Source organism: Delphinus delphis, chromosome 7, assembly GCF_949987515.2.
Source record: "Delphinus delphis chromosome 7, mDelDel1.2, whole genome shotgun sequence".
NCBI lineage: Eukaryota > Metazoa > Chordata > Mammalia > Artiodactyla > Delphinidae > Delphinus > Delphinus delphis.
In genome coordinates this window covers 69,861,987-69,888,757 of record NC_082689.1, presented here as the reverse complement: position 1 = coordinate 69,888,757, position 26,771 = coordinate 69,861,987, and the positions used below count along the sequence as shown (strand labels likewise).

Here is a 26,771-nt window from a genome sequence, read left to right as displayed (position 1 = left end):
TTGATTTGCATTTCTCTAATGATTAATGATGTTGAGCATTCTTTCATGTGTTTGATGGGAGTCTGTATAACTTCTTTGGAGAAATGTCTATTTAGGTCTTCTGCCCATTTTTGGTTTGGGTTGTTTGTTTTTTTGTTATTGAGTTGCATGAGCTCGTTTTAAATTTTGGAGATTAATCCTTTGTCAGTTGCTTCATTTGCAAATATTTTCTCCCATTCTGAGGGTTGTCTTTTGGTCTTGTTTATGGTTTCCTTTGCTGTGCAAAAGCTTTGAAGTTTCATTAGGTCCCATGTGTTTAGTTTTGTTTTTATTTCCATTTCTCTAGGAGGTGGGGCAAAAAGGATCTTGCTGTGATTTATGTCATAGAGTGTTCTGCCTATGTTTTCCTCTAACAGTTTGATACCTTCTGGCCTTACATTTAGGTCTTTAATCCATTTTGGGCTTATTTTTGTGTACGGTGTTAGGGGGTGTTCTAATCTCATACTTTTACGTGTAGCTGTCCAGTTTTCCCAGCACCGCTTATTGAAGAGGCTGTCCTTTCTCCACTGTACATTCCTGCCTCCTTTATCAAAGATAAGATGACCATATGTGCGTGGGTTTATCTTTGGGCTTTCTATCCTGTTCCATTGATCTATCTTTCTGTTTTTGTGCCAGTACCATACTGTCTTGATTATTGTAGCTTTTTTGTATAGTCTGAAGCCAGGGAGCCTGATTCCTCCAGCTCCATTTTTCATTCTCAAGATTGCTTTGGCTATTCAGGGTCTTTTGTGTTTCCATACAAATTGTGAAATTTTTTCTTCTAGCTCTGTGAAAAATGCCAGTAGTAGTGATAGGGATTACATTGAATCTGTAGATTGCTTTGGGTAGTAGAGTCATTTTCACAATGTTGATTCTTCCAATCCAAGAACATGGTATATCTCTCCATCTACTTGTATCATCTTTAATTTCTTTCATCAGTGTCTTATAATTTTCTGCATACAGGTCTTTTGTCACCTTAGGTAGGTTTATTCCTAGGTATTTTATTCTTTTTGTTGCAATGGTAAATGGGAGTGTTTTCTTGATTTCACTTTCAGATTTTTCATCATTAGTGTATAGGAATGCCAGAGATTTCTGTGCATTAATTTTGTATTCTGCTACTTTACCAAATTCACTGATTAGCTCTAGTAGTTTTCTGATAGCATCTTTAGGATTGTCTATATATAGTATCATGTCATGTGCAAACAGCCACAGTCTTACTTCTTTTCTGATTTGGATTCCTTTTATTTCCTTTTCTTCTCTGATTGCTGTGGCTAAAACTTCAAAAACTATGTTGAATAAGAGTGGTGAGAGTGGGGAACCTTGTCTTGTTCCTGATCTTAGTGGAAATGCTTTCAGTTTTTCACCATTGAGGATGATGTTGGCTGCGGGTTTGTCATATATGGCCTTTATTATGTTGAGGTAAGTTCCCTCTATGCCTACTTTCTGCAGGGTTTTATCATAAATGGGTGTTGAGTTTTGTCGAAACTTTCTCTGCATCTATTGAGATGATCATATGGTTTTTCTCCTTCAGTTTGTTAATATGGTGTATCACGTTGATTGATTTGCCTATATTGAAGAATCCTTGCATTCCTGGAATAAACCCCACTTGATCATGGTGTATGATCCTTTTAATGTGCTGTTGGATTCCGTTTGCTAGTATTTTGTTGAAGATTTTTGCATCTATGTTCATCAGTGATATTGGCCTGTAGTTTGCTTTCTTTGTGACATCCTTGTCTGGTTTTGGTATCAAGGTGATGGTGGCCTCGTAGAATGAGTTTGGGAGTGTTCCTCCCTCTGCTATATTTTGGAAGAGTTTGAGAAGGACAGGTGTTAGCTCTTCTCTAAAAGTTTGATAGAATTCGCCAGTGAAGCCATCTGGTCCTGGGCTTCTGTTTGTTGGAAGATTTTTTTTTTTCTTTTGCGGTTCGCGGGCCTCTCACTGTTGTGGCCTCTCCCGTTGCGGAGCACAGGCTCCGGATGCACAGGCTCAGCGGCCATGGCTCACAGGCCTAGCCAATCCATGGCATGTGGGATCTTCCCGGACCAGGGCACGAACCCGTGTACCCTGCATCGACAGGCGGACTCTCAACCACTGCGTCACCAGGGAAGCCCTTGTTGGAAGATTTTTAATCACAGTTTCAATTTCAGTGCTTGTGATTGGTCTGTTCATATTTTCTATTTCTTCCTGATTCAGTCTTGGCAGGTTATGCATTTCTAAGAATTTGTCCATTTCTTCCAGGTTGTCCATTTTATTGGCATAGAGCAGCTTGTAGTAATCTCTCATGATTTTTGTATTTCTGCAGTGTCAATTGTTACTTCTCCTTGTTCATTTCTAATTCTATTGATTTGAGTCTTTTTTTCTTGATGGGTCTGGCTAATGGTTTATCAATTTTGTTTATCTCCTCAAAGAACCAGCTTTTAGTTTTATTGACCTTTGCTATCATTTCCTTCATTTCTTTTTCATTTATTTCTGATCTGATCTTTATGATTTCTTTCCTTCTGGTAACTTTGGGGTTTTTTTGTTCTTCTTTCTCTAGTTGCTTTAGGTGCAAGGTTAGGTTGTTTATTCGAGATGTATCCTGTTTCTTAAGGTAGGATTGGATTGCTATAAACTTCCCTCTTAGAACTGCTTTTGCTGCATCCCATAGGTTTTGGGTCATCATGTCTCTGTTATCATTTGTTTCTAGGTATTTTTTGATCTCCTCTTTGATTTCTTCAGTGATCACTTCGTTATTAAGTAGTGTATTGTTTAGCCTCCATGTGTTTGTATTTTTTACAGATCTTTTCCTGTAATTGATATCTAGTCTCATAGCGTTGTGGTCAGAAAAGATACTTGATACAATTTCAATTTTCTTAAATTTACCAAGGCTTGATGTGACCCAAGATACGATCTATCCTGGAGAATGTTCCATGAGCACTTGAGAAAAATGTGTATTCTTTTGTTTTTGATGGAATGTCCTATAAATATCAATTAAGTCCATCTTGTTTAATGTATCATTTAAAGCTTGTGTTTCCTTATTTATTTTCATTTTGTTATTTTTCTTTATTTTTTATTTATTATTATTATTTTTTAACATCTTTATTGGGGTATAATTGCTTTACAATGGTGTGTTAGTTTCTGCTTTATAACAAAGAGAATCAGTTATACATGTACACATGTTCCCATATCTCTTCCCTCTTGCGTCTCCGTCCCTCCCACCCTCCCTATCCCACCCCTCCAGGCGGTCACAAAGCACCGAGCTGATATCCCTGTGCTATGCGGCTACTTCCTACTAGCTATCTACCTTACGTTTGTTAGTGTATATATGTCCATGCCTCTCTCTCGCTTTGTGACAGCTCACCCTTCCCCCTCCCCATATCCTCAAGTCCGTTCTCCAGTAGGTCTGTGTCTTTATTCCTGTCTTACCCCTAGGTTCTTCATGACATTTTTTTTCTTAAATTCCATATATATATGTGTTAGCATACAGTATTTGTCTTTCTCTTTCTGACTTACTTCACTCTGTATGACAGACTCTAGGTCTATCCACCTCATTACAAATAGCTCAATTTCGTTTCTTTTTATGGCTGAGTAATATTCCGTTGTATATATGTGCCACATCTTCTTTATTTATTTTGATTTTGGATGATCTGTCCATTGGTGAAAGTGGGGTGTTAAAGTCCCCTACTATGAATGTGTTGCTGTCGATTTCCCCTTTTTTTGCTGTTAGTATTTGCTTTATGTATTGAGTTGCTCCTATGTTGGGTGCATAAAAATTTACAATTGTTATATCTTCTTCTTGGATCGATCCCTTTATCATTATGTAGTGTCCTTCTTTGTCTCTTCTAATAGTCTTTATTTTAAAGTCTATTTTGTCTGATATGAGAATTGCTACTTCAGCTTTCTTTTGGTTTCCATTTGCATGGAATATATTTTTCCATCCCCTTACTTTCAGTCTGTATGTGTCTTTAGGTCTGAAATGGGACTCTTGTAGACAGCATATATATGGGTCTTGATTTTGTATCCATTCAGCCAATCTGTGTCTTTTGGTGGGAGCATTTAGTCCATTTACATTTAAGGTAATTATCGATATGTATGTTCCTATTCCCATTTTCTTAATTGTTTTGGGTTCGTTATTGTAGGCGTTTTCCTTCTTTTGTGTTTCTTGCCTAGAGAAGTTCCTTTAGCATTTGTTGTAAAGCTGGTTTGGTGGTGCTGAACTCTCTCAGCTTTTGCTTGTCGGTAAAGGTTTTAATTTCTACATCAAATCTGAATGAGATCCTTGCTGGGTAGAGTAATCTTGGTTGCAGGTTTTTCTCCTTCATCACTTTAAATATGCCCTGCCAGTCCCTTCTGGCTTGCAGAGTTTCTGCTGAAAGATCAGCTGTTAACCTTATGGGGATTCCCTTGTGGGTTATTTGTTGTTTTTCCCTTGCTGCTTTTAATATGTTTTCTTTGTATTTAATTTTTGACAGTTTGATTAATATGTGTCTTGGTGTATTTCTCCTTGGATTTATCCTATATGGGACTCTCTGTGCTTCCTGGACTTGATTAACTATTTCCTTTCCCAAATTAGGGAAGTTTTCAACTATAATCTCTTCAAACATCTTGTCAGTCCCTTTCTTTTTCTCTTCTTCTTCTGGAACCCCTATAATTCGAATGTTGGTGCGTTAATGTTGTCCCAGAGGTCTCTGAGACTGTCCTCAGTTCTTTTCATTCTTTTTTCTTTATTCTGCTCTGCAGTAGTTATTTCCACTATTTTATCTTCCAGGTCACTTATCCGTTCTTCTGCCTCAGTTATTCTGCTATTGATCCCATCTAGAGTATTTTTAATTTCATTTATTGTGTTTTTCATCATTGCTTGTTTCATCTTTAGTTCTTCTAGGTCCTTGTTAAATGTTTCTTGCATTTTGTCTAATCTATTTCCAAGATTTTGGATCATCTTTACTATCATTATTCTGAATTCTTTTTCAGGTAGACTGCCTATTTCCTCTTCATTTGTTAGGTCTGGTGGGTTTTTATCTTGCTCCTTCATCTGCTGTGTGTTTTTCTGTCTTCTCATTTTGCTTATCTTACTGTGTTTGGGGTCTCCTTTTTTCAGGCTGCAGCTTCATAGTTCCCATTGTGTAGGCTTTCTGGTGGAGGGGACTAGTGCCTGTGTTCTGGTGGATGAGGCTGAATCTTGTCTTTCTGGTGGGCAGGTCCATGTCTGGTGGTGTGTTTTGGGGTGTCTGTGGACTTATTATGATTTTAGGCAGCCTTTCTGCTAATGGGTGGGGTTGTGTCCCTGTCTTGCTAGTTGCTTGGCATAGGGTGTTCAGCATTGTAGCTTGCTGGTCATTGAGTGAAGCTGGGTGTTGGTGTTGAGATGGAGATCTCTGGGAGATTTTCGCCGTTTGATATTATGTGGAGCTGGGAGGTCTCTTGTGGACCAGTGTCCTGAAGTTGGCTCTCCCACCTCAGAGGCACAACACTGACTCCTGGCTGCAGCACCAAGAGCCTTTCATCCACACGGCTCAGAATAACAGGGAGAAAAAGTAGAAAGAAAGAAAGAAAGAAAGAAAGAAAGAAAGAAAGAAAGAAAGAAAGAAAGGAAGGAAGGAAGGGGCGAGGGAGGGAGGGATGGAGGGAGGAAGGGAGGGAGGGAGGGAGGGAAGAAGGAAGGAAAGAAAGAAGATAAAATAAAATAAAGATAAAATAAAGTTATTAAAATAAAAAAATAATTATTAAGAAAAAAAATTTTTTTTAAAGAAAAAGAAAAAAAAAAATGGACGGATAGAACCCTAGGACAAATGGTGGAAGCAAAGCTATACAGACAAAATCTCACACAGAGGCATACACATACACACTCACAAAAAGAGGAAAAGGGGAAAAAAATCATAAATCTTGCTCTCAAAGTCCGCCTCCTCAGTTTGGGCTAATTCATTGTCTATTCATGTTTTCCACAGATGCAGGGTACATCAAGTTGATTGTGGAGCTTTAATCCACTGCATCTGAGGCTGCTGGGAGGGATTTCCCTTTCTCTTCTTTGTTCTCACAGCTCCCGGGTTTCAGCTTTGGATTTGGCCCCGCCTCTGCGTGTAGGTCGCCAGAGGGCGTCTGTTCTTCGCTCATACAGGACGGGATTAAAGGAGCAGCTGCTTCGGGGACTCTGGCTCACTCAGGACGGGGGGAGGGAGGAGTACGGAGTGCAGAGCTAGCCTGTGGTGGCAGAGGCCGGTGTGACGTTGCACCAGCCTGAGGCGCGCCGTGCGTTCTCCCGGGGAAGTTGTCCCTGGATCCCGGGACCCTGGCAGTGGCGGGCTGCACAGGAGCCCCGGAAGGGGGTTGTGGAGAGTGACCTATGCTCACACACAGGCTTCTTGGTGGCGGCAGCAGCAGCCTTGGCGTCTCATGCCTGTCTCTGGGGTCTGCGCTTTTAGCCGCGGCTTGCGCCTGTCTCTGGAGCTCCTTTAAGCAACACTCTTAATCCCCCTCTCCTCGCTCACCAGGAAACAAAGAGGGAAGAAAAAGTCTCTTGCCTCTTCGGCACATCCAGACTTTTCCCTGGACTCCCTCCCAGCTAGCCGTGGTGCACTAAACCCCTGCAGGCTGTGTTCACGCCGCCAACCCCAGCCCTCTCCCTGTGCTCCGACGGAAGCCCGAGCCTCAGCTCCCAGCCCCGCCCTCCCCGGCGGATGAGCAGACAAGCCTCTCGGGCCGGTTAGTGCTGGTTGGCACCAATCCTCTGTGCGGGAATCTCTCCGCTTTGCCCTCCGCATGCCTGTTGCTGTACTCTCCTCCGCGGCTCAGAAGCTTTCCACCTCCGCCACCCACAGTCTCCGTCTACGAAGGGGCTTCCTAGTGTGTGGAAACCTTTCCTCCTTCACAGTTCCCTCCTACTGGTGCAGGTCCTGGCCCTATTCTTTTGTCTCTGTTTATTCTTTTTTCTTTTGCCCTACCCAGGTACCTGGGGACTTTCTTGCCTTTTGGGAGGTCTGAGGTCTTCTGCCTGCATTCAGTAGGTGTTCTGTAGGAGTTGTTCCACGTGTAGATGTATTTCTGGTGTATCTGTGGGGAGGAAGGTGATCTTCGTGTCTTACTCTTCCACCATCTTCCCCAATCTCCACATTATTTATAATAGCCAAGACATGGAAGCAACGTAAGTGTCCATCAGCAGATGAATGGATATAGAAGATGTATATACGCACAATGGAATACTGCTCAGCCATGAAAAAGAATGAAATTTTGCCATTTGTAGCACCATGGATAGACTTGGAAGGCATTATGCTAAGTGAAACAAGTCAGACAGAGAAGGACAAATACTGTGTGATATCACTTATATGTGGAAACTAAAATATACAACAAACTAGTGAATATAACAAAAATAGAAGCAGACCTCTCCTCTGATCTTTATTATTTCCTTCTTTCTACTAATTTTGGGCTTCATTTGTTGTTTTTCTATTTCCCTTAGGTGTACTTAAATTGTTTATTGGGGATTTTTCTTGTTTTTTTGAGGAAGGCCTATATTGCTATGAACTTCCCTCTTAGAACCACTTTTGCTGCATCCCATAGATTTTGGTATGTCATATTTCTGTTTTAATTTGTCTGTAGGTATTTTTTGATTTCTCCTTTGATTTCTTTGATGACCCAGTGGTTGTTCAGTGGGATGTAATCTAATCTCTATGTAATTTAATCTCCATGTTTTTGTGGGTTTTCCCATTTTTTTCTTTATGATTGATTTCTAGTTTCATACCATTGTGGTCAGAGAAGATGCTTGATATGATTTCAGTCTTCTTGAATTTATTGAGACTTATTTTGTGACCTAATATGTGATCTATCCTGGAGAATAATTCATGTGCACTTGAGAAGAATGTGTTTTGTGCTGCTTTTGGATAGAAAGTCTATTAAGTCTGTTTGGTCTAATGTGTGATTTAAGTCTAATATTTCCTTATTGATTTTCTACCCAGATGACCTATCTATTGATGTAAGTAAGATGTTAGAATTCCCTATTATTATTGTATTGCTTCAAATTTCTCCCTTAAAGTCTGCTAATATTTGCTTTATATATCTTGGTGCTCCTCCATTGGGTGCATATATACTTATAAGTGTTATATCTTCTTGCTGGATTGACCCTTTATCATTATGTAATGCTTTTCTTGTCTTTTATTTTTCTGTTTTAAAGTGTATTTTGTCTGATATGAGGATAGCTACTTCAGCTTTCTTTTCATTTCCATTTGCATGAAATATCTTTTTCCATTCCTTCACTTTCAGTCTCTGTTTGTCCTTTCTTCTGAAGTGAGTCTCTTGTAGGCAGTATATAGGTGAATTTTGCTTTTTTATCTATTCAGCCACTCTATGTGGTAAGGTTTGATTGATGAATTTAATCTATTTATACTTAAAGTAATTATTAATAGGTATGTACTTATTGCCATTTTTTTATTTGCTTTCTGGCTGTTTTGTAGTTCCTCTCTGTTTCCTACTTCTCTTTTTCTTGTCCCTGTGTTTTGGTTGTTTTCTTTAGTGCTATGTTTAGATTCCTTTTGCAATTTCTTTTGTGTATTTACTATAGGCTTTTCTTTGGTTACTGGGAGGTTCACATATAACATCTTATGTAAATAGTGACCTCTTTTAAGTTGGTAGTAACTTAAATTTGAACACATTCCAAAGCTTTATCTTTTTACTTACTCCTCCACTCAATATTTTATACTTTTTTTTTTTTTTTTTTTGTGGTACATGGGCCTCTCACTGTTGTGGCCTCTCCCATTGCAGAGCACAGGCTCCAGACGCGCAGGCTCAGCGGCCATGGCTCACGGGCCCAGCCGCTCTTGGCACGTAGGATCTTCCTGGACCGGGGCACGAACCCGTGTCCCCTGCATCGGCAGGTGGACTCTCAACCACTGCACCACCAGGAAGCCCAATATTTTATACTCTTGATGACACATTTTACATCTTTTTTTAATGCATCCTTTGACTAATTATTGTAATTTTAGTTAATTTTAATACTTTTGCCTTTTAACCTTCATACTTGCTTTATACTTGACTCATCCACCACCTTTATTATATATTTACTTTTTCCAGTGGGATTTTTACTTTTATATGTTCTCTTATTATTAATTAATGTAATGCCATTTCTTTTCAGCTTAAAGAAGTCTTTTTTACCATTTCTTATAGAGCTGGTTTAGTGCTGATGAACTCCTTTAGCTTTTGGTTATCGGGAAAATTCTTGGTGTCTCCTTCAATTCTGAATTATAACCTTGCTGGTAGAAATTCTTGTTGGGAAATTCTTTGTTGTGCAGGTGCTGTGGCTACTTCTGCAGCAAGGCTTGTGGGCAAGGCTTGTCTCCAGACCAGCTGTGGGGCCTGGCCATGTGATATAAGTTATCTTTAAATAAATATGAAAAAAGAATGCTTTATGATAAAAACTTTAATAAAAAAATTTTGATTCTTATGGATATTTTTCAGAAATATTTACTATGTTTTTCAATCTAACAAAAACATGAAACTGTTAAAATGAAAGTTATTTAATTACTGAAGAAAAAATATATTATTACAAAGACAATTAAAAGACAGTGATTTATTAATTTTTCATTAAAAAATTTTTTTGGAGTATAGTTGATTTACAATATTGTGTTAGTTTCAGGTGTACAGAAAAGTGAATCAGTCATACATATACATATATCCATCCTTTAGTAGATTCCTTTGCCATATAGGCCATTACAGAGTACTGAGTAGAGTTTCCTGTGCTATACAGTAGGTCCTTATTAGTTATATATATTTTATACATAGTAGTGTGTATATGTCAATCCCAATATCCCAATTTATCTCTTCCCCACCCCCCACCTTACCCCCTGGTAACCATAAGTTTGTTTTCTACATCTGTAACTCTATTTCTGTTTTGTAGATAAGTTCATTTGTACCCTTTTTAAATTCATTTATTTATTTTTTTTATTGGAGTATAGTTGCTTTACAATGTTGTGTTAGTTTCTGCTGTGCAGCAAAGTGAATCAGTTATATGTATACATATATCCACTCTTTTTTAGGTTTCTTTCCCAATTAGGTCACCACAAAGCACTGAGTAGAGTTCTCTGTGAGTACCCTTTTTTTAGATTCCACTTGTAGGTGATATCATATATTTGTCTTTCTCTGTCTGACTTACTTCACTCAGTGACATAGTGGTTTATATTGGGGAAAACCTTGAAACTAGGAGACAAGAATTTTGAATTCTGGCCTTGGCTCTGCTACTAGCTGGTCTTAGATAAATCATTTAACTTCTCTAAATTTCAGTTACCTCATCTGTAAAATGAGGACATTGGATTGCATAGTCCCTGAGACATAAAAAGTAAGAGCTAAATATGTGATAATTATTATAAAGCTCTTACTGTTTTTAAGATGCTGATCCTTTATTATTCAGGATGGTCTGATGTTCAGCAAATAATTGAATAGACAAAGTTTTTAAATTTATTTGACCCTTTTAGTTATTTCCTCATTCAAACCAAGGGGTTCTTTTGCTGTATTCTGGTTGTTCTTCATTGCTTTTAATCAGACCTTTGTTAGATAGACTTGTTAGGGAAAATGTAGAGGCATTGTGCCTTCCTCTTATGAGAGTACCTTAATAACATTGCTATGTGTAAGCGTACTGTATGAATAAATATTTATTTTCATGGAGCAATAGTTTTCTAAAAAATAGGTGTCTATTAGTTTTAACTGGTTAGCCCAGGTTAAATTACTATTAATTGTTATATATATATATATATATATATATATATATATATATATATATATATTTTTTTTTTTTTGCGGTACGCGGGCCTCTCACTGTTGTGGCCTCTCCCGTCATGGAGCACAGGCTCCGGACGCTCAGGCTCAGCGGCCATGGCTCACGGGCCTAGCCACTCTGCGGCAGGTGGGATCTTCCCGGACCGGGGCACGAACCTGTGTCCCCTGCATCAGCAGGCAGACTCTCAACCACTGCACCACCAGGGAAGCCCTAATTGTTATATTTAACATATGTTAATCCATTACTTGATTAATGAATTATAAATGAATTTTTTTTTTTGGTTTAAGTTGATTTTATCAATTAAATGGTAGAGAGATTAAGAGCTTCTTTGTATTCTGGTTTTCATTTTCATATTCTTATTGCAAAGATCAATTAAATGTGTTGGCAAGAAAACACTGAAGAAAACTAGATTGTATATATTAATTAATAATGTCCGGTAACTGATGTAAACAAAGTTTATATCAATGTTATGACACAATATATGAAAGAAAAGTACAATTTTTAGTTTATTTCTCATTTATTCATTTATAATAACTCTGCTCAAAGTTAAGCACATTATAAGAGGACAAAGAATGAATGTCAGATGGGTCTTCCTTCTCACAATTTTCTGGCTATTTTATAAAAACTAAACATATACACGTGAAATGGATTAATGACAATGCAACAGAGCATGTGATGAAAGTATATTGATTTGTCAAAATGAAATCTATAATAATTTAGGAGGTTATGGATAAACATTGATCCTGACATTTCTCTTTACCTCATTTCTTACATTTAGTCCCCAAATCCCATTCCTTCTAACTAAAAAGTATATCTGGTGTCTATCCATTTCCCTTCATTCCTACTGCCACCACTTTTGTTCAGGCCATCATTATCTCCTACCCCAAATTATATAACTTGTCTCTCTCCAGTTTTATTTTACTTCATTGATTCTCTACCATAGCCAGAATAATCTTAAACTACAAGAATGATTGTGTTGATAGATTACCATTCCCCTGAAGATTAAGTCCATACTCTTAAAATGGCTTCTGAAGAGTCCTGTGATTAGACCTTGGCTTACCCTTTTAGCCTCGTCTCTTCCCTGTGTCCTACTTAAACTTTATGGTCGAACCATGCTGTATTTAGCATTAGTTGAATATGATCTCCTCAGGATCTTCTCAGTTTTAACAGTACTTCCTTAGGAAGATCTTTTCTGATCCCTAGATTAGGGTCAGATGCCCTGCTATCACTCTTATATCACCTCTTAATTTTCTGTCATAGCAAAACATACTTGTTTAATTATCTGCTTTTGTGATGGCATATCTTATGTTGTCACAGATTTTCTAGCACAGTATCTGACACATAGAAGATGTTTAATATTTTCTACATGAAGAAATAAATATAGAAAGGGAGATAGATGTTAAGATAGCTCTTAAAGAATGAGTACCTATTTTGTTTACAAAAAGAGAGTAAATATTGCATATATAAATCATATTTGCCTACATATGATTTTCCATTCAGGTCTGTCATTGTATACATACAGCCAAAATACCAAACCCTTTGAACATGTGCAGTTAGAGGCAATAATTTCTCTAAGAGCGTAATGTGGATCAGGCTACTAAAGAAGACTAATTTCTTTCTACAAATAAAAATTGGATATATTTAAGGTATAATAATTTTCCCTAGATTTATTGAGATATAATTGACATATAACATTGTGTAAGTTTAAGGTGGACAACACGTTAATTTGATACACTTATATATTGCAAAATAATTACCACCATCGTGTAACTTTTAAGTATATAATACAATATTATTAACTATAATCACTATCCTGTTTAGATCTCTAGAACTTACTCATCTTATAACTGGAAGTTTGTACTTTTGACCAACATCTCCCTTATGCCCCTACCCCTCAGCCTCTTAAAGAAGCTCAATTTTTAAGACCCATTTTGACTAGTCTCCATGATAATACAAATTATGCTCATATGCTCATCAAATGTTGTGAGTGGAAATTTATACTGGTTTGTAATTAGTCTACACTTACCTGAAACATTTTCTGTATAGCACTTTAGCTATCATTAAATTTCATTTAGTTTATATCACAGGTATATAAATAAAGCATTCATAGGTATATAAAGAAAATATCCATTAATTCAGGCTATACATAATGTGAAGAGTGTTTTAGGGTAATATATTGTACTTGGTGTCCCAATTTTGCATTCAATTAAATATATTATACTTTTAGTTTTTGTTTTATTTCTAAAACATAATCTTTTATCACATGATAAAGAGAAAGTATTTACATTTATAATTTTAGAGGATATTGGTTTTCTATTATCAGATTATTAATCTTTAAATTCCTTGCTTCTACTCTTTTGTGGAAAAGAAAGCATTACAAGAACCCTGATGAACACAAATAAGATGCAATGAAAAATCACAATAAAAATGCCAATAATGTAGGTTTAATTCCTAGATTTAGATTTAACCATGCAGTTTTGGAATTTGATAATAGCATGTTGTCTTTTACATATTAAACTCTGTAGGAGATATTATACCTTTTATAATAGTGTAAAAGCTATTTTGATTTGAAGCATGTTGTTCTGAAGAATATGAAATATAAATGAAGTTCATGAGAATTAAAAAAGTGAATATGCATTTACCTATTTATCTATCTACTGTTATACACAATTATCAAAGATTGCCAGAATAAAAACTCATCATTTTTAGGGACTTCCAATTTTGATGGGTTGGATGAGTGACGATACACATGGTTTGGAGGGAAGAGTCCTTTTTCAGAGTATAATTTTGCTTGTTAAATCATTAAAGCTTAGTTATATATGGAGAAAACTGCCTAATAATTATGAACTAACATTTTAACATGGCATTTGCAACAGATACATTAGACAAATAGAATGTTGCTTATTTTTAAAGGAATGACAAAAAAAAAATCAAACTTCCCTTGACATGTGAAATCTTTATATTATCAGAAGTGGGAAATCTGAAAGACGTGGTTCATTCTCTGTTTGGATGATGCAGAATTGCTCTAAGCAGTAAGCTTACTGTTTTCAGACAGCATTAGCAGCTTCAGCAAATACAACTGTGTCATCCTCCCTTAATACGCAGTGTTTGTAACTGCAAAGGGGAGATGATAAATAGCATATGAGATCTGATATCTTCATGATGACTTAAACAGATACTGATGGGCAGATCTGCTGTTTGATGTTTTCTTCACTAGCCTTGAAGATGCTGAGACATAGAGATGGCTGTGATTATCTTTTGTAAGACAGGAAATGCAATCTTTAGGGGTCTCTGGAAATAGAAAGGTTATGCAGTCTGGAACCTGTGAGCCTTTTCAATCTCTAAGTCATCAGGTATGACGTCATGAATTATGATTATACCATTAGATCGTAGAGTTATTGCTTTTTCTAGCTCTTAGTCATTTACAACCTATTAATCAATGTAATTGTTTATTATTAGATTTTCCTTAGGATATTTGAACAAGTAATATTTATAGTACTAGACACCAATTAAACAATATGAATTTTAGAAATGTGTGTGTGTTTAAGTTTGTGTTTACCGTAGCTTTTTATGGGGAAGTGGGAGGTAAGGAAATAAATTCTTTGTATGTGATTAAGGGCAAGGTTTTGGGCTCTACAGATTTTTCCAGATTAAACCTGAATACAGTCAAATTGCATCTTTTATTTCAAATGATGAAAATAGCATAAATTGTTCAAACTTATAAGGGTACACCATAGCTAGCTGCTTGTATATAGTGACATATTAAAATTTTTTATCTGGGATTACTTAAGCATAGAAATAGATGTTGCTACCATTGTACTGTGCAACCACACAGCAACCCAAGTGTGATGAGCAGAATCATGTTTATCAGCATCTGAGCTGTTTTCCTGAAATTTGTATTTCAGTATCTAAACTGTTTTAGAAGGCATTACGTTTAATTATTTCTCAGATCTTTTGAAATAATTATGCTCTTTGTCCTCTTAATGTAGAGATCTTCTAAGGTATTGCTTATAGATTAAAGTAGATGATAAATCTGTTTTTTGTTTTGGTTTGTTTTTTTACACAGAAAGCTGGTGACATATAAGCCTGTTTAATGTTTTTGACCCAGAAATATTCTACATTTGTTTACTTTCATTTTCACAATGAAAAGACTTGACTACATTAAACATGTTAACTACAAAGAGTAAAAAATCATCACAGCAAAGAATTTAGATTTATATATCTATTTTATGCTGAAACTCTGTTATTTATTTTAAACCATTTTTCCCTATCACGTTTAGTTTTGTTTGTTATAGCATGTCCTCAGAATTACATGCTTGGGTAAGAAACTGTGCCTGTGTTTGACATTCAGATTTTGAAGGAAATTTATTGTGTTTTTTTATGTTATAATATTTCTGCCTCAGTATTAGGGGACTTGGCAGATTCTTGACAAGGCATTCCATATTAAACGAGCAAAAAGAGAGAAAATGTTGCAGCATTTCTCAGCAGAAAGATAGTTTTGTCTTCGTGATTCCATAGCTTGATTAGAAGTTAATGGCTCATCAGGGTAAAGTGATGTATTAAATATGAATATATTTATCAAAAGACTGAAGTGGAAGTCTGAAACAGTGATTTGATTCAGTTAAGGGGTCAGTTTCTCCTTTTTAATTAAAAGCACACTAAAAATTATACCTACTGATATTGGCTATAATTTATATGTTATTCAGGCTACTTAGTCAGCTTAGATTCTTATTAGCAGGGAAGACTGCCATATTCTTAAGCTTGATTAGTTTTGGAATGATTTGAATATACCTTTTAGTTGCTACAAAACCTGTTTAATCTGTTAGAATTTATTTCCAGTATTTGCATGTATTAGTCACTATGAGTACATTCTGTTTCTTGGCATTGCTTTGGGATTCCTCTAGGTATTGGTTTCACAACATTCTGCTAGATTTTTCACTGTATTTGTGACCTTTCAAGAGAACCAAACCATAAAAATTCTTAGTTACCTTCTTCAGTGGCACTTAAATGAGGATATCTCAATAATTCTGTAAGGTGAAAAAAATTACTGTCTTAGAGTTATTTCTTTTACAAAGTGGAGAAAAATTTCTCCCTGTTGCTATATCAAAATATATAACATTAAAAAGTTAAGATTGATTAAAATGTCACAGACATTTAGTGTAATGTCAACCTTTTTCCTGTACAGCAAGATGATCTTGACCTTTTGAATGGTGAAATTGATTGTACATCTGCTCAGTAACAATTGGTCATCTTCTTTTTGCAATGGTTGCCTCTATCTGTACCATTTTATACATGCGTTTCATTATATATTGTAAAGGTTTCTGAAGGTAAGCTGTCTGTAAACAACTATTTGAGTAATTTGAGTAATTGTGAATATGATCATTTGCACAATACTGTATTTGGGTGAGGAGAATACAGAAAAGAAAGAGTTGTTTCCTGCTTTCAAGATTATGAGAAAATGTACATAATGAGCTATGTTCACATTTTGAATTGACTTTTCAAAAGTGGTATGCTACAGTCAGTTTTAATTTAATTTATAAATTGGTGAATCTTAGGATGAGTTACGTATAATTCTTTTTTTCCTCATGTAAACCTCTTGATATTAGAGAAATAAAAGATTGGGTCGAACTGTATAATCAAGCATTTTGTAATTTTGATAACGCATTAACTTCTTTTATAACACATTAAATTCTTTTTATTAGGGCATTATAAACTGTGAATAAATAAAATAACATTGTAAGTTTTATAAGCCATAGTTTTCAATTTGAGAGTGAAGGGAGATCTAACCCATTGACAGGAGGCAGAAGCAGGGACCCCAAGAATCAGCTCAAAACAGGGATGTGACCAATCCAGTATAATTCCAGGCTAGGCGTAGGTCATTATGTATTATGGAAGGGGGTTTTGATTTAGTAGGGAGTAAACTTTGGAAATAAGGAGTAACAAGCTTGGAGCGTTTAATGCTAGGTAGGTCATTTATGGAGTACTTTGAATAAACTGGGGAGGATAGGATTCACCTTAGGCTCTGAGGAAGAAGACTGGGAGGAGCTAGTAGGGAAGTAGACCTTAACCAGCTGGCTGTTAGACATCCAAGCGCTACTCTCTTCTCTTTCGTATCAGTGTGCTGGCTGAAAGTAGCAGGGAGGTGGGTAGAGCAGATGCAGAAACCTTGTTTCCCTAGAATCCTAGACTGGCGCATGCTGCTCAGTAGTGCCTGTTTTCTTGGATTAGAGCAATAGAAAATTGATTTACAAATTCTTCTGGTTTGTATAGTATGTTAGTTAAGCATCCAGACTTCCGTGTTCACTAGGTTCAAATCTTAGCTACACCGCTTACCAGCTGTATGATCATGGGCAAGTTATTGAACCTTTCTGGGTGTCAGTTTCCTCAGATGTGATATAGGGATAGTAATGGTGCCTACCTCAAAGAGTTGTGAAGATCAAGCAAGTTAATGTATATAAAGTACCTCTAAGAGTACTGGTATATACTAAGCACATTACTGCCAACATTATTTATTGGCAAACGTTATTATGTACACTCTTAGAGCTAGGATGGGCTATTGGTAATGGTCGTCATGAATCTAATTTTGATCTCTCTTCTTCACTCTTCTTATCAAGTAAGAAATTCAGTCAAAACACGTGGTACACTGAAATAAAGATGGTTATAAAAATGCAAACAAGAAAAACATGCTACATCTGACTAAATTCTAACATTGACTGACTATAAGAATTGTGACTTGATGAAAAATTTTGTTTAAAGTTTTTTTGCACCTGCTTACTAGCCTGATTTAAACTTCTATTAAGATTCTATGTGTATAGATCCTTTGCTTCCCTATATTTTACCAACTACTTCATTAGAGGAAAATTACTGGGTCTTTGGGAAAACTTAACGGCAATGTCAGGTCTTCTTTAGTAACAGTTGGAGATTAAAATTAAGGAGTAAAATCAAGGTTTAAATAAAATAATAAACAAGTTATATAGCTTAGGTTTAATGATCTGAGTTATTTTTTAAATCATAAAAAATGTCTTTGACAGAAACTTCACTGAAAATTATACTCAGCTTGTTTTAGTAATTTAAAAAATTATTTATTTATTTATTATTTATTTATTTATGGCTGTGTTGGGTCTTCATTGCTGCACGCGGGCTTTTTCTAGTTGCTGTGAGCAGGGGCTACTCTTCGTTGCACTGCGAGGGCTTCTCATTGCGGTGGCTTCTCTTGTTGCGGAGCGCGGGCTCTAGAGCACAGGCTCAGTAGTTGTGGCACACGGGCTTAGTTGCTCCGTGGCATGTGGGATCTTCCTGGACCAGGGCTCAAATCCGTGTCCCCTGCATTGGCAGGCGGATTCTTAACCACTGTGCCACCGGGAAAGTCCCTAGTAATTTTATTTGTTAATGAAAATTTTTATTCTAGATGAAAGACTAAAATTAAATATGCTGTAAATACAATGCTATATATGAATAAGACAATTCAAGTTCCTATTTAATAGAGTATACTATTTTGAAGTGCTGGTGTTATTTAATGTAAAAACATCAATTTGCTTAAAAATTGCCAAGCTCCTAAGTACGTGTGTAATTTGATATTTGGATGAAATCTAAATCTAAATCTTAAATAATCTTAAGTGTTACATTTTGTGACGTTTTTGCATTTCAGTTCTCTTCTCTTGAGCAATTTTCTCAATGTGCGGCTATTTCCCCAAATTGGCACACAGTCAATCAAATCTCAGCACAATGCAATTTGTTAAAACAAACAAAAACCCAAACATACAAAACCCTACAGTGTTCCAGTAAGCACAGTACTGGGCAAGGATATAAAGACCAATGGGTCCCTGCCTTCAGGAATTCATAGGTAGAGAATTGTAAGCACTAAATACAAGTAACTATAACGGAATGTGGAAAGCAGTGAGTGCCACAGAGATTCAAAAGAGATATGAATGAAGCATAAATTATTCTGCTCTGAGTTCAGTGGGCAGAATATTTCAAGCTGAGCGGGGAGAGAAGAAGAGAAGCTAGATGGGGAGTTGGGGAAGTATGGTAAGGTAGCATCTGAGTTAGACCTTGAAGAGTGGCCAAGATAGGGAAAAGGTCATTTTGGGCAGAGGAAACAACATGAGTAAAAGTTGGGAGACAGAAAGCAAATAATATGTTTGAGTAGTACAGAATAGTTCATTTTGGCTTATAACCTGTTGGGGTAATTCAAACTGTCACAGGAAAGATTTGTTGGGACCAGATAATGCAGAATCTTGAGTGTTAGATTATGATTACTAAACTGAGAACATTTCTGTGCTGAACTACTTATTCTTGGGAGAAAATAAAATAAAAAACAAAAGAACAGTACCTATATTTTGCAGTCATTTTCAGAGCTCTAACTCTCTTGAGACTTTGAAAATGAAAATTAAATTCCTGAGTAGATTTAGTAGTTAGTAGACAAGGTAGGGGGTAGAAGCAAAATGAAGGATTTTAATAAAATTCTCTATCAAAGTTGCACGTGAGAGCATTTCTCAGTCTATCCACAACCACTCAAAAGTCCTACATTTCAGATCCTAAGAGACCTCCTGCTTGTCCCTGATGTAAACTCTATTTTATTGGTAGGTAATCAGATTTAGCTTTGGCTTTATTTTTGACATTTCCTAGACCAAGGACAATCCAGAGGGATCATTTTAATACAATGAATATGCATGTCACTATGGTGAATATTTGGATAATAAGGACTTTGTCTTAGGAAAAATTGGAAGGAGAAATTGCTATTTATAACCATGGAAGTTAAAGGGATATTTAAGCTTTGCTCTTTGTTAATATAGCAATGATAAAGTAAACTGTCATTGCTAATACCTTTAATATCACCTTTAAATCTTCTACTCCACACACCAGAATTTAGTCAGTATTGTGTGAGGTTAGTAAAAAAGCTCGGTAACATCCAAGAGCAGATTTCCTTTCGGTGTGACATCTGGGATGTGACTTTTGTTATCGGGAGGATGATATTTGTGCATGGAAATTGTGAAAAAATTGGAATCGAATCCTCTCATTTAGTACATCATCCATATAAAGTATGTCAGAAATAAACTAATGGAATTCCACAAGTGTGAGTAAAAATGAAACCAGACAGAATTGCTCTTCTGGCCCTTTATTTAGAGCAATAGCAGATCCATATAATTGAGAGTACTGTTTCTTTCTGTAGAAGTCTGCATTATTTGAAAAACCCATTTTTCTAGCAGTTCTTGTGAAGTTGTTTTTATTAATCCTGTGACTTCACATTGCCTGGGAAATAACCATACATATGGTAGGGGCCCAATCAGTTTTCAACACTTACTTTAAAATCATAGATCCATTTCTGGGAGAAACTTTGGAGAACATTGGGCTTTGGGTTGCTTTAAAACTTTTAAACACTTTTTACCTTAGAAAACAGATAAAAGACATTTACTGAAATGATCCTTTCCTTATCCCAATCCTTTTTTAAAAATGATAATACAGGAATATAAGTAAGTTAAAAAGGTAATTGAATATTCTTTTATCAAACTTCTCTTTATAAAAGGCAACAGAACCTAGTTTCAATGAAGTACATTGCAAAATGTGCTGCATATAAATGGATACCATCTATTTCTAGCCATTCCTTTCTTTCAAATTTTATTCAAACTCATAATAATTTACCGAGTCTATTGTGTAGTATGGAGGGAGGCAGTAGAGCACAGTAGTTAAGAGCTCAAGTTAATAGAGCTGGATTTGCTTCCTTAGACCCCATATCCTCCACTTACAGACAGTATTTATTTCAGTAATATTACCTCACCTCTCTTTCTCAATATAGTCATCTGTAAAATGAGGGTACTAATATGCTAATCTCTAGGCTTGTAATGAAAATCAATTGAATTAATGAATTAATGTAAGTAAATTGCTTCAAACAGTGACTGTCTTAACAGATATTAGTTATTATAATTACTCCCCACTGGACTAGGTAAATTTGAGGAGAAAGCTACAAAAGATAAACAAGATATAAAACAAATCCACCCCTTCAAGGAATTTATGTTATAGTATATGTAAAGTATCACCTGTATATGTATATAAATATAAAATACATACACACACAAACACATACATATGTAGCACATATGTATGTATACATACACACACATTATACTTTAATCATATACAGTATGCTAAAAAGAAACGAAACAACTTGCCTAAGATCAAAATTGCCAGCAAAGGATAGGATGATATGGGGTTTAAACCAGGAGGTCTAGCTGTACAGCTCTTTGCTCTTAACCAGTGTGTTATACTGCTTAAGGTTATATACATTCAAATTAGATACTAGATAGCTTTGTATAAGTTAGTATATTCTAAATACCAGATTGAGATGAGAGACATCAAGATAAACTGAAAGTGCTGTGGAAGACTTCATGTAAGAGGCGTGTTGACTTTCATCTGACACATTCTTTTTGATTTCTCTTCCACTACAAATAACATGTATAAAGTCTTTAGCACAGTTTCTACCATAGGTAATAAATAATAGTTGTTGTTATTATTGTCACAATCTTTCTGATAATTGCTTCTAAATCTCCCCTAATTGGTGCAATGTGCTGTTTGAAAACCATAAATCTAATCTATGCTCATGACTTAAATTACCCATCCGTGATTCTTAATTGTAATTATGCATCAAAATCAAATTTTTAAAAACATTGATGCCCCAGGCTTATTTCAGAAGTACTAAAAAAAGCCTATGGATTTTTAGCCCAGGCTTCTATATTTACAAAAAGCTTTCCAAGTGAATCTGATGGGCTGCCAAAATTGAGAAATGCTGCTTTACATGGTGGTGAATTGCAAATCTACATCTTAACCTCTATCTAGTGTTCCAGGCTGCATCTCTGCTCATTTGTCTCATCAATATCTCAAACTTGGTATGCCCCAAGCAAAACATTATTTTATCTTCAAAACCTCTTTGTCTTTCCTAGCATGATGACCTAGTAATAATTTTCAACTTTTTAATCCAACCATAGGTCCAATTACTCACTAAGTTATGCAGACTCTTTCTTCCAAGTAGTCCACAATTTACCTTTTCTTTCCATTCCCCATTGTCTTGATCTCAATGTAAGTTCGCGTTCATTTCTCACCTGGACTACTGTAGTCATTTCTTAATTGGTATTTCTTTTTTCTTCCCATTGCTCATCTTCAAAGCAACCTATTCACTCCTCAGCTACCAGAGTATTCTTTCTAAAATGGAAATCAAGAACAGGCATTTGCCTCCTTAAACTCATGCTAAGGCTCCCCATTACCTTCATGATAATTGTCAGAGTTCATATAATTGAGAACATACAATATTTATCTTTCCCTGTGTGACTTATTTCACTTAGCATAATGTCCTCAAGGTCCATCCATGGTGTTGCAGATGGCAGGATTTCCTTCTTTCTCATGGCTAAATAATATTCCACTACATTTATTTTATTCATTCATCTATTGAGGTACACTTAGGTTGTTCCCTTATTTTGGATATCGTCAATAATATGGCAATGAACATGGGAGTGCAGACATCTCTTTGAGATAGTTATTTTATTTCCTTCAAATACTTACCCAGAAGCGGTACTGCTAGATCATATGGTAGCTCTATTTTTAATTTTTTGAGGAATGAGGAAGTGACATTTAAACTTAGCCATTTTTAGTTAAACTTAGTCTAAATTCTACTAGTTAGAGAGAGACAGCCTCTCTCAAATCTTTTAAAATGCTGTTCTCTTTGCCTATAATGCCTTTGGTCCCTCATTTCTCTTGTTTTTGCCTGGCTGACTCTCTCTTATATCTCAAGATTTATTTAGATTAAGCATTACCTCCTTTTGAAACATCCCCTCATCTCTTCAGAGTGAATTGGGTGTTTTTTCTATATCTTCTTCTGGATCCTAGTATTTACCCGAAATGAAGCACAATACATGCTGTACTGAAGTCATTGATTTTCCTGTCTTGACTGTGAACTGCTTAAAGGCAAAGTTAGTGTCTTTTACTTTTTTCAAGCCAGCACTAATATTGTTCCTGGCACACTCTAACTACTTAATAAATTTTTGTTGAATATCAAAATGGGTAATGAGTATGAAATGTTCATGGAAACATATGGCCTAGGTCACTTCGGACACCATTAGGAATTCATAGTATCTGAGGTGTATAAGCAGGATTGGACCAGACTTTGAAGTGTTTAAAAGTTAAATTAAGGAATTTTAGATTTTATACTTAACTAATATAATATCGTTGCAGTATAGCATATTGATTAAGAGTATTGACCTGCCGGGACTTCCCTGGTGACACAGTGGTTAAGAATCGCTTGCCACTGCAGGGAACACGGGTTCGATCCCTGGTCCGGGAAGATCCCACATGCCGCGGAGCAACTAAGCCCGTGAGCCACAACTACTGAGCCTGTGCTCTAGAGCCCGCAAGCCACCACTACTGAGCTTGTGTGCCACAACTACTGAAGCCCGTGCACCTAGAGCCCGTGCTCGGCAACAAGAGAAGCCACGACAATGAGAAGCCCACGCACCACAAAGAAGAGTAGCCCCCGCTCGCCCCAACTAGAGAAAGCCCCCGCGCAGCAATGAAGACCCAGTGCAGCCAAATATAAATAAATAAATAAATATTAAAAATAAAAAAGAGTATTGACCTGCCTTCAAACCCTGCCTCTGCCTCTTAGTAGCTAAGGGTTCCTGGGAAAGTTTCTTAGCCTCTTTAAGTCTCAGAATATTCAACCGTTTTGAAGATTTTTAATGAGTAACAGTATGTAAAATTCTTGCACTGTACCTGGCAGGTTGTAAGCCTTACAATATTACTTATTATTATTATTGCAATTGTATGCAACATTGAGAAAAATCAGACAGCTAAGGGACTAACAGTTTCAGAATGTAGAGTTAAAATTATCCAATGATTGACCATTTAGCTGGCAAACAGAAAACTAGAATTTTAGTTCTAGCTCTATCTCTGCTATTGGCTTACTGTAAAGCTTGAATGTATCTCAGTTTCCTCATACAAAAAAGTATGTTAATGCTTTTAATGTATGTTAATGCAAAAGTAATAGTGTTAATGCTTTCCTCACCAGGATGTTGTAATCATTTGAGATGTCTAAAGAAAATAAACTGTTAAATTATAAAGAGTGGGAATCTATATTCTTTGAAGTCGTTGATATCATCATGCTTTTGTACAAGCTAAGCCATCATTTGCCTGGAATGCTCTTCTTATTCACCTTGATAATCCTGTTTTTCCTTTAAGACCCAGTTTAAGCATCAGTTACTGGGATTAGGTGGTCATTTATATATCCCTTAGAATGCTAAGCCTACTTCTGGTATAACATTTACCATGTATAGCATTTGAAAAAACACCTACTTGTATGTCTTCTCCCATAGAACGTAAAATTCTAGAAGGCAAGTGTGTCTTATAATTCGGTATTCCCGCTGCTAGTACAGATTCTGGCACATGTTAAATTATTAGTAAATATTAACTCAAAGAATGGATTATGTTATATAAATTTAAGAATACTGAATTATGTTTTAAAGCAGCAAAACCGTTTCTGAAGCTCATTCAAAGGTTGTTTGCTGTGAACTGGAGATTAGAAAATGTGGTAATAGTTACAATGAACTATAATAATAGCAGAATAAATATTAACAGTAGAATAATAGCAAGAAGAAAATATTACCCTGGTAGATATTTTCTGAAAATATAGAAAGATGAAGGAAAATCAGGAGACTTTAGGTATAACTACCAGGTAGAATACACCCAGCTACATTTCCTTTCTCCCAAAATCCTATTAAAGAGACAATTAATGGTATTTCTAACCTTTTCTTTATACCAAAACTAAATTAGGGTGGGGAAAATGGGAGAGGAAAAAAAACAGTGACAAAATTTTGTGAGCAAAAAAGCAGAAGGAAAATGTCAAGTGACTTGGCTAACTGAGAAAACAGAATTGTAAACTAGCATTGGCAAAAGCTAAGAACCAACACAATTTATACTGAAGCATCCTGAAAGGCACCAGATACCTCTCAAAGAGAGAATCAAGCTACTAAAGTAAAAAGTATTGAATTAAAATTCAGTCACGTTTCCGGATCATCTTTCTCCTTTACTTCGGTCAACTAGACAAATATCCCACCTCTACTCTTAGCAGTAGACTGGAGAGGGGAAACGTCCGGAGCCTGTGCTCCGCAACGGGAGAGGCCACAACAGTGAGAGGCCCACGTACCGAGAAAAAAAAAAAAAAAGAGGCCAATGTTTTTTTGGATTTGATATCAAAAACAAAGGTAACAAAAGCAAAAATAAGTGGAACTACATCAAATTAAAAGGCTGCTTCATAGCAAAGGAAACCATCAGCAAAATGAAGAGGCAAACTACTGAATGGGAGAAAATATTTGCATATCATATATCTGATAAGGGGTTAATATCTAAAATATGTAAAGAACTCATACAGCTCAATAGCAAAAAGACAATCCTATTAAAAAATGGGCAGAGCACCTGAATAGACATTTTTTCCAAAGAAAATATGTGGACAGCCAACAGGTACATAAAAAGTTGCTCATTAATTATCAGGGAAATGCAAATGAAAACCACAATGAGACATCACCTCACACCTGTTAGAATGGCTGTTATCAAAAAGCCAAGAAATGACAAGTGTTTGAGAGGGTGTGGAGAAAAGGGAACCCCTATGTGCTGTTGGTGGGAATGTAAATTGGGGCAGCCACTATTGAGACTCCTCAAAAAGAGAACTACCAAATGATCCAGCAATTACACTTCTGGGTATTTATCCAAAGAAAACAAAAGCACTAACTCAAAAAGATATATATCTATATAGATAAATATATATAGATCTATCTATCTATCTATCTATCTATCTATCTATCTATATATATATCTCCATCCTAATGTTCATTGCAGTGTTATTTACAATAGCTAAGATAAGGAAGCAATCTAAGTGTTCATTGACAGATGAACAGATAAAGAAAATGTGGTGTATGTATTGTATAGGCAGTGGAATATTATTCAACCATAAAAAAAGAATGAAATGAACTCTTGCCATTTGCAACAACATGGGTGAAACTTGAGGGCATTATGCTAAGTGAAATAAGTCAGACAGAAAGACAAATACCATATGATTCAATAATGAATTAATTTTACATATATAATTATTTTTATTTACAATCCCTATTTTGCATATGAGGCACAAAGAACTTGCGCAGTCACATGGCTAAGTAAGTAGTAAGTGCCATAACTGGATATGAACCCTGGAGGTCTGGTTTTAGGGATTTCCTTAGGCACCACTCTGCTTCCTCTTATCTTAGTGCCTATTGATAGCATGAATTTAATAAATGAGAGCTGTTTATAGTATAAGACTAGCTATAAATTAGTTTTGGCTGTTTCTTTTAGATACTAAGTAGAGGAGGAGATGAATCAAATATATTTCTTTTTTTAAATTGTGATACAACTTTTACATACTATTTTCAAACTTGCAAAATAATACACCATGTTTTCGTGGATATTTACATATGTGGTAACAGTGTAAAAACACATGGAGATAACGTGCATACTGGCTATTTTTTTATGCATCTTTATTGGAGTATAATTGCTTTACAATGTTGTGTTCATTTCTGCTGTACAACAAAGTGAATCAGCTATATGCATACATATATCCCCACATCCCCTCCCTCTTGAGCCTCCCTCCCACCCTCCCCTCCCTATCCCACCCTCTAGGGCGTCACAAACACCAGGCTGATCTCCCTGTGCTATGCAGCAGCTTCCCACTATCTATTTTACATTTGGTAGTGTATATATGTCAATGCTACTCTCTCACTACGTCCCAGGCTCCACTTCCTGCCCTGTGTCCTCAAGTCTGTTCTCAACATTGTCATCTTTATTCCTGCCCTACCACTAGGTTCATCAGTACCATTTTTCTAGATTCATATATATATATATGCGCATATATATATAACGCATATATATATATATATGCGTTAGCATACGGTATTTGTTTTCCTCTTTCTGAATTACTTCACTCTGTATGACAGACTCTAGGTTCAT

General features: G+C 36.0%; 1 protein-coding gene across 3 annotated transcripts in view; it reads left to right on the top strand.

The window, feature by feature from the left end:
* SLC4A10 (solute carrier family 4 member 10) overlaps positions 1-26,771 on the top strand; it is a 317,528-nt gene that overhangs the window by 73,578 nt on the left and 217,179 nt on the right. For 2 of the 3 annotated variants that reach the window (XM_060016684.1, XM_060016685.1), the window contains exon 1: positions 14,027-14,107. The exons of the other annotated variant lie outside the window; for it this stretch is intronic. In XM_060016684.1, the coding sequence (XP_059872667.1) occupies positions 14,027-14,107 (81 nt within the window). Of the gene's footprint in view, positions 1-14,026; positions 14,108-26,771 lie in introns of those variants that run through there. 3 annotated transcript variants of the gene reach the window in all.